Source organism: Diplotaxodon limnothrissa, linkage group LG19 (assembly GCF_057381915.1).
Source record: "Diplotaxodon limnothrissa isolate DT_005_m linkage group LG19, D_limnothrissa_male_GT1.1, whole genome shotgun sequence".
In the NCBI taxonomy this organism is placed as follows: domain Eukaryota; kingdom Metazoa; phylum Chordata; class Actinopteri; order Cichliformes; family Cichlidae; genus Diplotaxodon; species Diplotaxodon limnothrissa.
The window spans coordinates 29,810,196-29,826,984 of NC_140614.1; the positions used below are offsets into that span (position 1 = coordinate 29,810,196).

At 42.5% G+C, this 16,789-nt stretch overlaps 2 protein-coding genes across 10 annotated transcripts in view; both read left to right on the forward strand.

The window, feature by feature from the left end:
• Positions 1–9,631, forward strand: part of eml1 (EMAP like 1) — a 54,377-nt gene extending 44,746 nt beyond the window's left edge. For 8 of the 9 annotated variants that reach the window (XM_085379195.1, XM_085379190.1, XM_085379192.1 and 5 more), the window contains 16 exons: positions 40–189; positions 780–849; positions 1,399–1,509; positions 2,007–2,102; positions 2,235–2,369; positions 2,518–2,617; positions 3,050–3,201; positions 3,688–3,813; positions 4,070–4,201; positions 4,817–4,884; positions 5,010–5,098; positions 6,481–6,578; positions 6,882–6,969; positions 7,298–7,393; positions 7,488–7,618; positions 7,699–9,631. In XM_085379195.1, the coding sequence (XP_085235321.1) occupies positions 40–189; positions 780–849; positions 1,399–1,509; positions 2,007–2,102; positions 2,235–2,369; positions 2,518–2,617; positions 3,050–3,201; positions 3,688–3,813; positions 4,070–4,201; positions 4,817–4,884; positions 5,010–5,098; positions 6,481–6,578; positions 6,882–6,969; positions 7,298–7,393; positions 7,488–7,618; positions 7,699–7,824 (1,768 nt within the window). In that variant the 3' untranslated portion in view covers positions 7,825–9,631. The remainder of the gene's footprint in view (positions 1–39; positions 190–779; positions 850–1,398; positions 1,510–2,006; positions 2,103–2,234; positions 2,370–2,517; positions 2,618–3,049; positions 3,202–3,687; positions 3,814–4,069; positions 4,202–4,816; positions 4,885–5,009; positions 5,099–6,480; positions 6,579–6,881; positions 6,970–7,297; positions 7,394–7,487; positions 7,619–7,698) is intronic. The other variant, XM_085379191.1, reaches the window with a different exon arrangement.
• A 5,226-nt stretch (positions 9,632–14,857) lies between these two features.
• Positions 14,858–16,789, forward strand: part of evla (Enah/Vasp-like a) — a 35,588-nt gene continuing 33,656 nt past the window's right edge. The window contains exon 1 of the mRNA XM_085342874.1: positions 14,858–15,026. Coding sequence (XP_085199000.1) covers positions 15,004–15,026 — 23 coding nt within the window. The 5' untranslated portion in view covers positions 14,858–15,003. The remainder of the gene's footprint in view (positions 15,027–16,789) is intronic.

Sequence of the window (16,789 nt, forward strand, 5' to 3'; positions counted from 1 at the left end):
TTTTCCTTTCTTTCATTCCTTGACCGCTTTCTTGTTCAGCTATGGCTACCGTGGTCGAGACTGTCGCTCCAACCTTTACTTGCTCCCCACTGGAGAAACGGTGTATTTCATCGCCTCCGTGGTCGTCCTGTTTAACGTGGACGAGCGGTTGCAGAGACACTACACCGGACACACAGACGACATCAAATGGTAAGAGACGTCAGCAGCCCAGATCGAGTCTTTAATCTCGCTCTCATCTCTTTGCTCCTTTTGTATCTCCTATCCCTGACAAATACACAACTGACTCATGTAACTACAGCAGGCGAAGTAACAGGTGCACTCAAGTGTTGCATTCAGGCACAAGGCTGAAAGTATATTTGTAGGAAAGCTCGGAGTGCAGTGAGAGTAACCTTGAGCAGTCACTGCCATGATTATGTTATCACACGCTGAGGTTAATAAAAGTTCATCTTATTAATCACCAGTTTGGATTACAGATCAGAGGATGAATCAGAGAGATTCTCGCTCCTTTTAAGACAAAGTGTTTGAACTTCCTGCGAGTGGTGCTGCACTGCCAAAGCCCCCAAAGGAATTCATCTTAATATGTTTAATTTCCCTCCACAGTTTGACGCAGACAGCGTGTGGTAGCTACAGCGAATATCATATTCATATCTTTAAAAATCTCACTCACCAAAAGCGGCCTTTCATGTCCTGGGAGCACATGGCTCATCTTTATTCAAACGGTCCTTTGATGTCAAAAAGCCTGTTTTCACATCTACTTTTCACATCTTTCTCTCCACCAGCCTGGCTGTCCACCCTGATAAAATCACCATAGCAACTGGGCAGGTGGCGGGCACCTCCTCAGACGGAAAAGTAAGTGAGATCTGCTCCTTATGTTTTATCAAGTTATCTGTTATCATTTTTGATTTATTGTGTTTGGGTGTAAATTCTATTTTCTTGAAGGAACAGATTTACCTAATTCTGGCAGAGAGTTCCTGCATCCAGCGGTCACTTTTTTAGGTACACCTTACTCTTACAGAGTTGGACCCCTTTTTCCCTTCCAAACTGCTTTAATTGTCTATGGAAACATTTCTCAAAGATGTTGGTTCATGTTGACATGATAACATCACACAGATGCTGCAGAAATGTTGGAGCACAGCCATGATGCAACCTAAACAGCCTTTGGGTTGTGGTGGAGATCTGGTGGCTGTGGAGAGCATTTGTGAGCAGTGAACTCATCGCCGTGTTCAAGAAACTAGCGTAACCCTGGCTGATTAGATATTTGCATTAATAAGCAGCTGAGCTGTATCTAATAAAGTGGCCAGCGAGTGCATTTTTCTCAGTGAATTTGCTTCTTCAAGCCGTACGTCACATCAAACTGATGTGTTGTGCCGATGGTTGTGTGCACTCCCTGTCTGGCAGCAGCTGGCTCCTCACGTTCGTGTGTGGGACTCCGTCAGCCTCAACACCCTCCATGTTCTGGGCACCGGCTTCTTTGACAGAGCGCTCGTCTGCTTGGCTTTCTCCAAGTCGGTGAGGAAACCCCCTCTGACACACTTAAATAAATAAATTAGTGACTTCATAAATTAATTACAGTGTCACAAACTGCATGAACTGATGTATAAATTGTGACATAAGTTCATATTTTGTTTAAATTTCTTTTGTTTTTTATTAACCTTGGTTTCCCATTTAGTTTGTTCTATATTTAATTAATTCTTCATTTCTACTGCAAGGACAGGCGCTGTCATTCACAGCAGGTCGGAGGTTAACTTCACCTCTGTTGGTTTATCAGTGCCAAGCTCACAATATATAGTTCAAGCACTCAGATAATCTAGTAAAAATTAATACTGTCAGTAAATTAGTCTTAAATTATTCATTGGCTACATTAATTTTTAATATGTTTTTATTACATTTAATGAATTGATCATTTATTTATTGAGTCCATTTATTACTTTATTCATTTTTTATTTTGACAGTTCCAGTTCTCTGTAAAATTAACCTCTTTATTTTCAAAACATTTTTAATGTCAGAACGGAGGAAACACACTTTGTGTCGTCGACGACTCCAACGACCACGTCCTCTCTGTGTGGGACTGGCAGAAAGAGGACAGACTGGCTGAAGTTAAGGTATCTGCACATGTATTGTGTGATTTCTTTGTGTTTGTGTTTGGGTGTGATTGCCTCAGTAGCCTCAGTGTTTAATGTTTCTCCTGAGCTTCATTCTTTCTTTTCTTTTTTTTTCCACGTGTTTTGGCTCAGTGCTCCAACGAGTCGGTGTTTGCTGCGGACTTTCACCCCACAGACAGCAACATCGTGGTGACGTGTGGCAAGTCCCATCTATATTTCTGGAACCTGGAGAAAGGCATGCTGGTCAAGAAGCAGGGACTGTTTGAGGTAGGACTGTTCCTCACATGTTAGGAAGCATATTCACATCTAGAGTCATGACAGTATGTAACGTCATGAGTTGTTGCGTTGCTATATATAGAAATTTGGGGGTAGCTGAGCAAAATTCAGTTCATGTATGTTCTTGTGTTTACTGCAGAAACAAGAGAAGCCCAAGTTTGTGTTGTGCGTGACCTTCGCGGAAAATGGAGACGCTATAACCGGAGACTCGAGTGGGAACATCCTGGTGTGGGGAAAAGGTACTCGACTGTTTCACGCTCGCCTGTGAAAAGGATCATGTCTGTAGGGTGTACACAGTGAATGAGTCTGCAGAGAAAGAGAGCGTACCACGGCTGAAAATAGGGGTGTGGTCAAAAATAGAAAAAGCTGTGTGCTTTCACAGAAGAAGTGTGCGTCAGAAGCACAACGAAAAAAAACAATAATGATTCTGTCTGCGAAGGATTTTGTGGTTATAAGCTCGAAGATGCGTCACTGTGGTGGTGGAATCAGGAGACTAGGAGTCAAAGATGTGTCTCAATCTGAACTGTTTTATATAAAAGGAAAAAAAGGTGCAGGAGATGTGCAGTCTTACAGTTTTATACCCTCATCACACCATCTGTCTCTGTCAGTTTATCTTCCCTCTGCGTACAGTCGACCTTTACGCCCTTCTCTGTCCCATCTTCATTGTGCAGGCACTAATCGCATCAGCCACGTCATCCAAGGAGCTCACGAAGGCAGCATCTTTGCTCTGTGCATGCTGAGGAACGGCACTCTGGTGTCTGGGGGGAAAGACCGCAGGCTCATTTCCTGGGACAGCAGCTACCAGCAGACACAAACGGTGGAGGTGAGAAAGCATAAACGCTCTGAGGCAAATGCAAAGTTTATAAATTACACATAATTTTACAGATGGGGTACACTAGTCATGCTGTTAAGCATTTGACAGAATCCTTGGGTTTTTAATGCTTAGTTGCTCAGCTCTATAGCTCTTAATGATGCACCAGAAGCACACACTGTTAAGATGTATTAATAAAATGTTAAGCTGAATATCAAGCACCTTCCTCCAAGTAGGTCTCAGTCTGGAATATTAGCCAGAATTTGCATGCATGCCTGAGGCGGCTGACTATGCATTCTGAATACTGCATCTTATTATAAATATTACAGAGGATAAGATGGATTTGTGCTTTCAAAGAGATTCACAGGCATTTATAGCAATGACACTCGGGGTTCACATTGACTGTATTATTATTATAAATTAGCTTGTCTTGCCTGAGGCAGCTGTTAGGTTCCAGGTGAAGCGGTGCTGTGCATGATCGCTGCTTTTTCTCTACAGGTGCCTGAGTTGTTTGGTCCCATCCGGACTATAGCAGAGGGCAGAGGGGAGAGTGTGCTCATCGGGACCACAAAGAACTTTGTTTTGAAAGGCAGTTTGGATGGAGAGTTCATGCCCATTACACAGGTACATGCAGCAGTCAGGTTTATCTCTACATTGGCTGTCCAATAGGAGGGTTCCTTCTTCTTCCTTTCCTTAGAACCTACTACTAGCTCATCTCAAGTTCATGCAGATGAAAATCAAATTTTAATGAATAAATGAATGTGTTTGATTAAGTTACAACAGGATGTGTTCAAATGCTTTGCACAACCCCAAAACAGTAGTTTGCTGATTAGTTTTATCAGCTTTGTTTCTTTCTCTTTCTTTCTCTTCTTTTCTGCAGGGTCACACTGATGAGTTGTGGGGTTTAGCCATCCATCCCTGGAAACCTCAGTTCCTGACCTGTGGGTATGACAGGCAGGTCTGTCTGTGGGACTCAAGCTCCCATCAGCTGATCTGGTCCAAGAGCCTGGAAGTAAGTTTAGGCAACACTGGCCCCTGGGGTCAGTCACTGGAATTACACAGCAAACATATGAAGATCATTTTTATGTCTATTAGAATAAACAGGACATCAAGTAGCAAAAGTGCATGTACAAATTTACAGCAAAGCTATCAGCATAACATTATTTATACTTTATATAAATTTGGATTATTTGAATTGATCACATTAAAGATTCCCTCCAAATACATTTCATAACACAATTCAGTAAAAAATAAATCTTCTTTTTCTATTGCATCTATTTCTTCTCTCTTGCTAAAGAAATCAATTTATATGTGTGATCCCAGTCATACGAGTGAGATGTGAAGTGCTTAACTGATTCCGATTTTGATTAGCATGATGGTATACATCTTCTACATGACTGAGATCATCATTTTCAATGTCTGCGCACTGTAGACTACAAAAGTAGAGCTCACAAAATCATGCTCATATGTACCAAACGCATCTTAAATTTAAGGCAAGCAGTGAAACCAGGAGATAAACGTAAAAGCTGCACACAAGTGAATCTGCATAGTGAGGTAACAATAATCAAAACCCATTAATGAGTGAAGGGGTGGACTTTAAATGTCATATTCTTTCTTCTTCTCACAGGATGCTGCACAGTCAGCAGGTTTCCATCCTTCTGGAGCTGTGGTTGCTGTAGGAACCCAGACGGGCAGGTATAGACACCATCACTAAAAAGCATTTAGTGCCAATGCGCTTGGTTAAGAGATACAGCCTTTACTTTACAGCTAAAAAAAAAGTATTTGTAAGATTTTGATTGGTTCTGTCATCAATCCTGCAGGTGGCTGGTACTGGACACAGACTCTAAGGATTTAGTCACAATGCACACAGATGGGAATGAGCAGCTGTCGGTTATGCGCTATGGGCCAGGTATGGTGTTAATCTCATGTTTGTGTATTAATGTTAGGAAAATTAAGAAGACTACACAGAAGACTTGTATGTGTTGTAGTTTATGTTGATTGAAGAGAGCTAAAACTGCCAAAATCAAAACAAAAGAAGTCATATATTCATGAGCCACTTTATTAGGTACACCTCTCTTCGACCCCATTTTGCCTCCAGAACAGGCTTAATTGTTTGCGGCATCGATTCAACAATGAGCTGGAAACATACTGACATGATAGCAAATATCACGTTCCATCCTGTCCCAAAGGTGCTCTACTTCATTGAGAGCTGGTGACTGTGGAGGCCGTTTGAATACGGTGAACTCAAAGCCAGTTTGAGTGTTGTGACATGGCACATTGTCTTGCAGCTATCAGACGATGGGTTCACTGTGGTCATAAAGGGATGGACATGGTCATTTGTGGAGTTTAAACAATGATCACTTGGTACTAAAGGATGCCAAGAAAATATCCCCAGTACTATTACACCAGAATCAGCCTGAACCAAAAATACAGGGCAGGGTGGATCCCTGCTGTTATATTGTTTATGTGAAATCCGCTTAAGCTTAAAGCAGTCTGGCCATTCTTCTCTGACCTTTGGCATCAAAAATGCACTTTTGCCCAGAGAACTGCTGCTCACTGAATATTTTCTCCTTTTCCAACCATTCTCTGTAAACCCTGGAGATGGTTGTGTGGGAAAATCCCACGTCAGCAGTTTCGAAACACTCCTGCCTGGCACCAACAGTCACATAAATCACCCTTCTTCTCCAGTCTGGTGCTCAGATTGAACTTCAGCAGTCTTGACCATGTCTACATGCCTAAATGACTGAGATGCTGCCATGTGATTGGCTAATTATAGCCTTCTTGTTAACAAGAAGTGGAACAGGTGTACCTAATGAAGTGATCAGTGAGTGTATATGAATTACCAAGTAATATTGTTATAAAAACCAAAAAGTTAATACAACCAGCTAACTGCGCTAACACGTTGACGCCGTGCAGCCCCGCACGGGGTGATCGGCGTTAACTCGCTAACGGAGATTTGCTGCATTAATGCAGTTAAACGTCATTTTAACGAGATTAACGCTACCAGCACTAATATATACATTCAAAAATTACATTAGATTATTTAGTTTTAAATGAATTTTGCAAATATCTGATATTCTGCCAAGAGTGTGAGAATGCTTTGATCCATATTTTCCTATATTAGGTAATGAACATCTGCTATACCTGCAGCATCAGATGTATCGCCTGCCTCCTCACAGTGGATATCCATCTACAACAGTCTAGTTAATTATTTGCCATCTGCAAACCTGTTTTTTAATTTATATTTCATTTTATGACCTCTAATGTTCCTCTTTTCTTCATCTTATATAGATGGTAACTTCCTGGCCATCGGATCCCACGACAACTACATCTATATCTACGCTGTGGCAGAAAATGGGAGGAAGTACAGTCGAGTGGGGAAGTGCTCGGTGAGCACCTGTATTTATAATCCCCCTCATCCTTTATTTCAAGTTCCTTTCTGCTTCACCTTTATCTTTAGCTCCCTCCTCAGTTCTGCATTTCAGTGCTTTCTGGATGTGTGTTTACAGAGAACCGGCAAAGTCATAAATAACAACCCACAGAGTCATACCCTGCTGAGACTATGCATCAACATTTCTAGGATTATTTATAGTTCTTGGATACCCATACTGACTCCACTCTGAAAATACTGTGAAGTATGTGTTGCTGTGTGTGTCTGAGATGCATTTTTAAACTTTTCTAACTTCTCCCAGGGTCACTCCAGTTTCATCACTCATCTGGACTGGTCTGTGGACTCTCAGTACCTGGTATCAAATTCCGGCGACTATGAGATACTGTACTGTAAGTCACTTATCCTCAGGTTTCCTTTAGGATTGATATAATCCTTAAAAATGCCACGAAATCTAGTAAAGTTGGCCTAAAATGATTTTTCCCCTTTCATGCATTCATGAAACTAGTCACTGTGCAAAACTGTGTTCACAACCTGCTCTGAGGTAGCAGGAGAGCACAAACTTGGTTGTGCATTTGAGCAATCTTACGGTAGTTAGTTTCGTAAGATGTTGAGTGTAAAGTTTTCAGTCACAGTAATTTGGAGTTGGCATGCCCAACAGCACCCATTCTAAGCCACGCTAAGACCTGTTTTGTATTTGCTTTGTATTTGTTTCCTCAGGGATCCCATCAGTGTGTAAACAGGTGGTCAGCGTGGAGACAACCAGAGATATTGAGTGGGCCACCCACACCTGCACTCTGGGCTTCCAGGTCTTTGGTAAGTGGCGGATCCTTTGATCTCCCTCTTTACGTGTATGTTGGTGTTTAATTGTGCATTCAGTAGACATTTCCGGCGCCCTCTGCTTCCCCAGGCCTGTGGCCCGACGGCTCAGACGGCACCGACATCAACGCTGTGTGCAGATCCAACGATAAGAGCCTCCTGGTTACCGGAGACGACTTTGGGAAGGTCCACCTCTTCTCATACCCCTGCTCACAGTTCAGGGTGAGATGCTGCTCACGGTGATGTTAAGCAGGATATTCGGCTCAGTATCGAAAAACAGTGTTGTTTTTGTTTCTTTCCAGGCTCCCAGCCATGTTTACGGTGGCCACAGCAGTCACGTGACCAATGTAACCTTCCTGTATGATGACAGCTACCTGGTGTCGACAGGTGGGAAGGACATGAGCGTGATGCAGTGGAGGATAGTCTGAGCGAGCACAGAAATGGATACTGTCCAGCTTCTCGCTGCTGCTGCTGCTGCTGCGGCTGAAGCAAAGTGAACCAAACTGCACTAAACTGAACCAAACCAAACTGAAACGAACTCATACGCTAACACAGATGTGGATCTGAATTAACTGAAGTGGTTTTGATTGAAGAGAAACTTTTTGACCTGAGGTTTCCTTTCCCCGATCCACACACAGATCCTAACTGCGACAAACTGTCGGGGGTCTGACATGCGCCTGCTTGAAAGACAAAAATCCTCTTATTTCCCCCTTTCTCTGTCTCCGCACTACATGTAAAAAGAAAAGAAATCTCCCCCTCGCGTACTGTAGCCTTGCACCCAGCGACATTAAACAAAACAAATCAAACGGATCAATGCGAAAACCAAAGGCCCTGTCTGACCCGATGGGTGCGTTTTTACAGTTTGGCTTCACTGTCCTTGTGTAGTACACACTCCTGCCACCAGATAATGGACTGAAGAGGTTTGTTTTGCTGCCTTTCAGAGCCCCTCCAGACTGAACTGGAGATCCGAGAACACTGCAACAAAAACTGTGCACAGAAAGAAATACAGTGTGATTTTTTTCTAATTGTCAAACTTTTATTTTGTATTTAACAACTCAGGAAAGCACTAGTGAAGCAAGGCCCTTCCCCGTTTTGTTAACACTGTCACATCAGAAAGAGTCTCTGAAAAAACATCTCACTAAAATATCCAAACGTCTCATTAACGGTTAATATTAGATCCAACTTTTGTTCAGCCATTATTGCTTTGTTGGTTTTGTGGGACTGAGGAGGATACTGTGAGTGAGGAGGTTGTTACCCACTATTTAAAACCAGAAGGATCTAATAAGAAATTTATTTGAACATATTCAAATTGTTTGTGCTTCCATCTCTTTACACAGGACCCCTTTCCTATTATTTATTGATTGTGCGTAAAATCCTTCACTGCCAGCTTGATTTCCTTTGACCCTTTTTCCTGCAATAAATCTCTGTTTAGATCGGTAGATGTACTAAAAAGCTTGAAACTGATCTGAGGACGTTGTGGGTGAAATATACACTATTTTGGTTTGCTAGGTTTCTCTGACTTTTGCCTGGAGTGCAAGGAGAATCAAAATGAAGCGTATGCTGAGGTTTTCAGTGATGTGAAGCCCTTTCAAATCTGTGTCTTTCCACTTTTTATTGTACCTACATCAGTTTATGAAGGGGAAGAATGAGACCATTACACTGTAACTGTCTGATGTGCTTCTCAGCTGTGCGCCATCAGTCACTGGCAAGGTATTTAACAGAACTGTTGAGATGTTTTTTTGGGTTTTTTTCTATAATGCACTGCTTCTGCCTGATTTAAAAAAAAAAAAATACAGCAGGTCTATTAAGCTAATTAACATTTAGCACTTACTGGAGCTTTTCATAAACCAATGTCTGCTCTCAGGCTTTAAAGCTGTCTGCCATCCGATCAGTGGTACGATGTGTAGCATGTCACACTCCTTATGGTTAACAGAAAAGCCAAATGAGCACACGTGCATGAGTAAATGGGACTTTTTTTTACGTGATAATTGGTTGGGGTTTAGCTGATTTTAGTGTGAACATAGCTGCTGCTGTTATGAGGCACACTGAGGTGGTTTAAAAATCCTGAAGGCTGGCTGATTGTTTTATCGGTTTATGTCCTTTTATCAGGAAAATTTCAGATCTTTTAACAACAGTGATTTAAAGCTGCCACTCTACAGAGTGAATGTAACATTTATTTGTCTTACCACTTTAACACTTGGGGCTGCAAAATACCATTGAACATTAAAATCTCTCTGGAAGTAAATGATGAAATACAAATGATCTTTTGTCTTATATTTTTCACTTTTCTCTTTTTTATTTGTTTAATTCTTTCTTTGACATGTGGCTTTTGTTTTATTGAAAATTCTAACAAAGGAAATCCACTCACAGGGACTATAGAGTGGAAATTGAAATCAGTTAGTTGTAAAAACAAAAAACAAAAAAAATGACAACAACATTTCACTCTAAAGCAGAATACAACATTTGTAGTACCTGTAGACGCCCTGGAGGGCTAAAATTGCCCAAATCAAAAATAAAAAAATAAATAAAAAAATAATAATAATTATATATATATATATATATATATATATATATATATATATATATATATATATATATATATATATATATATATATATAAAAATAAAAAGGTGGAATTAAATGCAACATAAAATAATTAATACATAAATTAATAATTAATAATTGGATAATAAATTCAATGCTAATATAAATGTAACTGGTACATGTACAAGCTCCAGTATTCTTTGTTGTGTTTTGCTATAGGTCACGAAAAGAAAATGAGACAATCCCTTTTAAGGTCTTCTAAGTATAGAAATGGAAAAAATCATTCATTGTAGCCCATTGGTAGGTGGTTGCTGAGCAACCTCATGATATCATAATGCATAATGCACGGTTGAAGTTTTGTGGAGGTAAACAGGATGCCACTGTCGTAAAATTAAAAAGGACAGTGTGCTTTAATAAGGCATTGTGCGTGCATAAATTCTTAAAACAGATCATTTTAGCCCACTGAAAGGTGGTAGCTAGACAACGTGATAATATCATAAGATCTGATATAGATAAGAACCTTCAGGGATCTAATGCTGTGTCCACACTGGAAGCACTTCACAGCAGCGTGATAACTTCAGGCAACTACGGGAGAAATAAACACTGGGGATGCAAAGTGAGCGGAACCTCACATAAGTTTTTCTCAACTTGTGAGTGATTGAAGAGCCTACCAGTGAGGATTCTCTTGACTAACATATGACCTGATGACTTGGTAGTAAACTTGGTAGTAGTACATTAAGACAATTATTTTCCACCACACCAGCCAAGCACCTCAGTTCTCTATAGCAACTATTCGAGGGAGTAATTTCTGTTAAGAGCCTGAGGTTAGTTAGAAAGAACAAAGCTGACCTCATAAAATAGTTGGAAAAAATTCAATAGAAATTAATAAAAGAAATGTAAAAAGCAAAAAAATATTTTAAGAAAATAATCATGTAAATGCAATGATGCAGGGCTGAGATAGATTGTGGTCGCCCGACCAGAGATATCGCTACCTCCAGGACGTCGGGCTAGCGATTTTGCGAGCCCTGATGCGTAAATCTAATACTTGTTTGCCTGCTGAGACTCTGACGGGTGGGGTACTTAGGGGGCGTCAGTTCCCTGCATGTGTGCGTCTTGGCCGCAGGTGGGCAGCATTGAGCCGGTCGGCTCGCACCCCCTCCCCTCTCCCTTTGCACGCCGTATTAGCATTTTCCCCAAAATCTGTCCATCTCACCAAAACACTCCGAATGGGAAGAAAATATGGCATGAAGGAGGCGGCTGACGACCACGGTTCACCGTCTTCTACCGAGCGCGAGCACCGACTGAACATGGACTTAAGGACACGCGGCGTAAGCAGCAGCGCGTGCGGAGAGCAGAGACAACGGAGCACAAAGCGGATGGAAGAAAACGCTCGGGTTGTCGCTTAGCGTTTCACGACCCATCCTCAGCCTGTGATATCGCCACAGACGCGCAGAGAGGACACAAGGTGGAGGCCGGCGGGCTGCTCCGAGCCTCACACGAGGGTATATACTGAAATAATAGCGGGACGTATTGAGCAGCCTCATCAGTGCCATCAGCCCCGGTTGAATAAAAGAGGAGGAAAATGAGGTAAGCACCGTATCGTGCGCTGTCATGGCAGATGCGCAGCGACACGGAGCCCTCTCCGGGGCTACATCTGCATTTCCACAATAACCTCGCTGGAATGATCATTTACTGAATAACTGCAGCATCTTCTCATATTTTATTGCCAGTTTTTCCTCCGGGTGCCCACCCACCCGGCCTCATCCCCTTCACCCACCTTCCATACGTGCGCCCTTTAACTGTGCGCTTTTATGTCATATTGTTAAATGGCGAATTATCGAAATGACTTCTCCGCTTTCCACCCCCCTCCACCCCCTTCTTTGTCACCGCCGGACCCACCCAGCGCATTGAAGGCAGGATTCAGGCCAGGTTGATGTTGTCATGGAAACGACAGCATCATGTATTTCCCTACATAAGCAATTCGGGTGCACCCGGTGAAATGATAAAAAAAATAATAAAATACTGCTTTCGTTAAATGTGATTGATGCACCGCCGGGGTGAGTGGCTGCAGGAGGGGAGTGTGTTGGTGTGGTGGGTGGGGGACAGGATAAATGAGGGTGCTTATAACCGTGGCAAGAGGAGGAGGAGGGTGTTTATTCCGGTGGTTGCTAGGCAGGTTAACAGACCCCCACCCCCTCACCCACTTCCCATATACACCTACAGAAACCATGATGGTTGCATATATGCATACTATCCAGTCTGTGGCTCTTTTTGAAGTCATTCTACATCTGAGCTTATGGGCGGTATTTTGAGCCCTTTCCTGGTTGTGCTGGTATGCAGAACGCGCTGAGGCCCAGATCTTCTTCTTCAGCAGGAGGAGCAGCAGTCTTTATACTCTGTGCTATTTATGAAGCAGTCCTTTTATGTTTTCCCCTTCCTGCCTTAGTTTGACTCCTCCATGTCTCCGTAGCTGCAGTCAGCCTGCACCATTCCGTTTTACAGCCTCAGATTTACTCTGACAGCTCTCCTCAGATACAGTGCACTCTCGCTCTGCTTTTCCTGTAGCTACCGGTGTTGGTCTGTATCTTTGTGAGAGAGTCTGCTGAGAGTCTGTGGAATCAAAAAGGAAAAGGAAAAAGAGAGAGAAAGGGAACAAAAAATGGGATAAATCATATTTGTGAAGTGCTTCTGTTTTTTTATTTCCAGTCCCAATAATTCACCGTCATCCTGTAACCTCACCCAGCACAAAGCCAGTGGCTCAACTGCTCCAAGACGTAAACATGCAAGATTCATATCTTCCAGTCCAGTCAGATGAGCACGCCGTTTCCTCTTTTTCTGTAAAGCAACGCTGCTTGTATCCCATCCTGTGTGTTTGTCTTCACCCGAGGCAGATCTGCTCTTTGACTCAGGCCCAAAAGGGAAGTCTTAAATCTCCACAAAGCATCAGCGAGGGGCGACCTGGCTTTTATTTTTGCAGGGTTAAAGGAAAAAAAAAAAAAAGAATTACATTCAATGGGCCCATATGTTCAACCTCGCCGCTTCCATTTGCTGCACTTATGTGAGGGTGCGCATGCATTCATGTATGTGGATGCCCATGCACTTGCACATAAGTGTACACACGAGAGTGGAGTTATTTTTAGAGATTTCATTAAGGGGCGCTTCTTCTCTACCGTCAGTCTAGACCTGGCTGTTTCTGCATGCTTGTGCGTGCGTGTTACGAGTAGGCAGAGTGGATTGGGAGGAAGAACCGTGAGCGTGCATGTAGGCGTCTGTCCATTGCTATTATAGGACAGGATTATTTCTGAAGGGCTCGTTGTGGTGATTCACTGTGCAAAAAGTAGAAAGAGCGAGTGCACTCACTGCAAGGTAAAACGCTGAGTTATGCCTCCTACTGCAGGCTGCTGCCCTCTGAGCTGATCAGAGAGCAGCTCCACGAGAGACGGCATCACCGCAGCCACAGCGCTCCCATTTGTGATACAATGATAAAGCCTGGATTTCAGGGGAAAGGAAAATGGCTTTTAGCGAGCAGTAATAGTGACAACTGAATATCACAAATGATTAATTGACTCTCACATGGCAGTCCTTTATGAATCTACCCTTATCTGGTTGTTTTCTATCTGTTCCTGTACATCATCCATAAGGCTGTGTCCTTTGGCGTGGTGGAGGTCAAACAGGTTCAGCCTAACCTTTAGTCTCTCCATTTTCACTCCCCAAGGGTTTCGCTAGATCCAAATATTGATTAGTATCAATTCCAAGGCTGGTATTGGTATCAGATCAATATTAACTCTCCAAAAGTAATCAGTCAATATGGACGATATTTTTCTATCCTCTAAGTTCAGTATGTAGCCCCCTGGATTGTGTTAAATAATTCTTACATGAAATACAATAAAAGCTGAAAAGTGGAGTTTTTTGTGTGAACTCATTACTGTGGAAAGTAAAAATCACCGTGATTTAGTAATCATTAAAATGTCTTCAAAATCAGCAAACTGATGACAATGATTCATCTTATAAATCAAGACACGCTGCTCTCTTCTTAAAGGTTAAAAGTTCTGGTATCAGTATTGGTATCTGGCCCTGTATTTACTTGCAGTAACAACATTTTAACACTTTTTTTCTGTTTGTTGTGGAGTTCAAAGTCTGCTTGAAAGTTTTCGCTTAGGCCTCAGCCGAATGTCACTAATCCTGGATGCACATGAACTCAGACCTTCTGGGTGCCACTTTAGAACCCCGGATCCGTTGTGTGATTCTGGCTATTTTCTTAAATCCATAAAGCTTCCTAATCTTTCAGTGGATCGCTCTTTGTTTGTTTCCTACACCTCGGCTCACTGCTGCAAAGAAGCTTAAAAGCCTTTAAGTTTGCTCCTGCCAGATGGACCGCCGTTGGAGGGCGAATTCTGATAAAAGCCACAGGGATGCCGCGAATATTACGCCACATCGGGGAAACTTTTGTTGCTCGTTACGCTCTGTTGTTCCTGCAGAGAACGGGAATGTTGTGTCCATTATGATATCTGAGCTGAATGAATGAACTGTTGCTGTTGTTTCCTCTTCTGTAGTTAATTAGTGATAAAAGGCTGACATGCAGAATCTATTTAAAGCTCCGGTATAGAAAGGGGAGTGTAAAAGCGCTCCTGTTTCCAATACAGGCTAACATGTAATTTCCATCCAGTGGAAATTATTCCTCGGAGGTTGAAAGACGACGACTCGGTCCCCGAAGCAGAGGGAGGTGACTGGTCTGCGCTGGTCACATGTTCTCTCTCTCTCTCTTGCATTCCCTTACTCTGTTGCAACACTCCTCATCTCTCTCGCTCACTCCTTCCCTCCTACTCTCTCTGTGTCTCATGCTCATGACTGCCTTGCTGGCGTAGTAGATTTTTTTCTCTTTTTTTAAACTTTTTTAGAGGGATGTGAAGAGGGGAAAGACTGAGTTGACTGCAGCAGGGTTGGACAGCATGCGTATTGCTCTCTCTTCTCAAGGTTGACATTTCCCCCTCTCCTCCATAATCTCCCTTTTTTATACTTCCTTCCATCCCGTGCTCGAGGACTGTGCCCTCTTCTCCTGCGACATGTATTCCCTGGACGACTTCGGGTAAGGCAAAATGACTCATCAGTGATCGTCTCTTCTCTGTGTTTTTGGAGTTGTGTGAGTAAAGCTAAGGTTGGCTTTGGGTTGTGCGGTAATGATGTAGCCTCCTTCACTCTGTGGTGTTTCTGTTTGAAGCCTGGCTCAGCTTTCAGACCACACAATCTGTTTGCTCCTTGAAACAGAATTGTGCGCCTGCAAGAAAAACCCCTATTTCACCAAGCCCGACATGCCGCTGAATATGTTGAATTGGAGGAAAAGCTTGGAAAAAAATCTCCTCCAGGAGTTGCTGACTTTCTCTCCTTTCCTTTTTTCCACCTCTCTGCCTGTGATTCTTTGGAGCCAGCTGTTGCAGAGAAGTCTGATTGGTTACCCTCTAGCAGTCTTTCATTGGTTCAGTCTTTTCCTGGCAAATAAAGGAATGAGTTTCTTGCTGCCTGCCATTGAATCTGCTCAGCTGCTTACTCTTGTTCACGGGACTGATCCCATCTGACTCGTTGCATGTGCGTGCGTTTGAGAAAGGAAGTCGAGAAGAAAGAGATAGAAAGTGTTAATCTGACTGGCTGATTGAGTGAGACTCTCAAGAGAGGGTATAGTCCAGTATAATGTGGCCCTGCCAGATTAGAGCGGGTCATGGCGATTTGTTAAAGCACAAATACAGATACAGAGCCGAGTGGGGCAGAAGAGATAAGACTGATGGTTTACACTTGACCGCGTGCACTCTAGTAATCTCCATCACAGGGAAGATCTCTCAGCATCTCTCACAGTATGCTCACTATTTATGACAGTGTCATTCTGATTGTAATGTGGAAATAAAAACAAAAGTTGTCCAAAACGTAACCTCAAATTGTGAAATCAAACCTAATGCTCCGTTTTTCTACCGTCCAGACCTCGGCCCATTCTTATTCCCATCAACGACACAGGATACAAAGAAAAATACGAGCTCCGCAGGGTTGTATATTATTCTCCGGCTGAGAATGTTAATCAATCTGAACAGGCTAACGCTCGCTCTGTTCTTCCTGTGTTCTCGTTTGTGTAACCTACAAAGTATTTTCTCTCCAAACGGAAGCGGCGGATCCCTTTAAGGATCAGGATTAGTGACGGTGACTGGAGAAGGTGGAGGAGAGTGGTGGGGGAAGGGTAAGACAGTGAAATGTGGGGTTGCCATCCATATTGTACTGTATGTGATCACAGTCGGTTAGCCTGAGGCCCAACTGGCATCTACAGGGTAATGAATAAGTGATGGTATTATGGAGGTCAGTGTGCTGATTTTACACATTACAGATGATCCGCCTGAATCTTTGTATGTACGATGAGATTTCCCAGTGTCGGTGGTTATTTCAGTTATTTCACTGTTCTCAAACATCGTGTGATGACGAGCTAAAAGATGTGACTACAGTTAAGTTACTGTTTCCCTGGCACAGAAAGAGGAACAGCAACTGGTATCTCAGGAGTAATGAATAAGTTACAGTATTATGGGGTTAGTGTGGGAACACTATTGACTATCAGGCAAACTGTTAGGGATGCAAACTGTTAGGGATGCACTGTTTCATGATTAGTGCATCCCTGGTGTCGGTCTTTATTCAGCTCTACTTTATGTCTAGTTTTTCTTTCAGTGCTTTCAAATTAATTACGCTTTTTCTTTTTTGTTAAAATTCTGCACTTGAAAAGGACTTTGAGATTTTGAAAAATTTTGACATTTTCGGTGATTACCAGCAAAAAGAAGAAAAAACAAACAAGCAAAAATAAATCAATTACAAAAGGTTTTT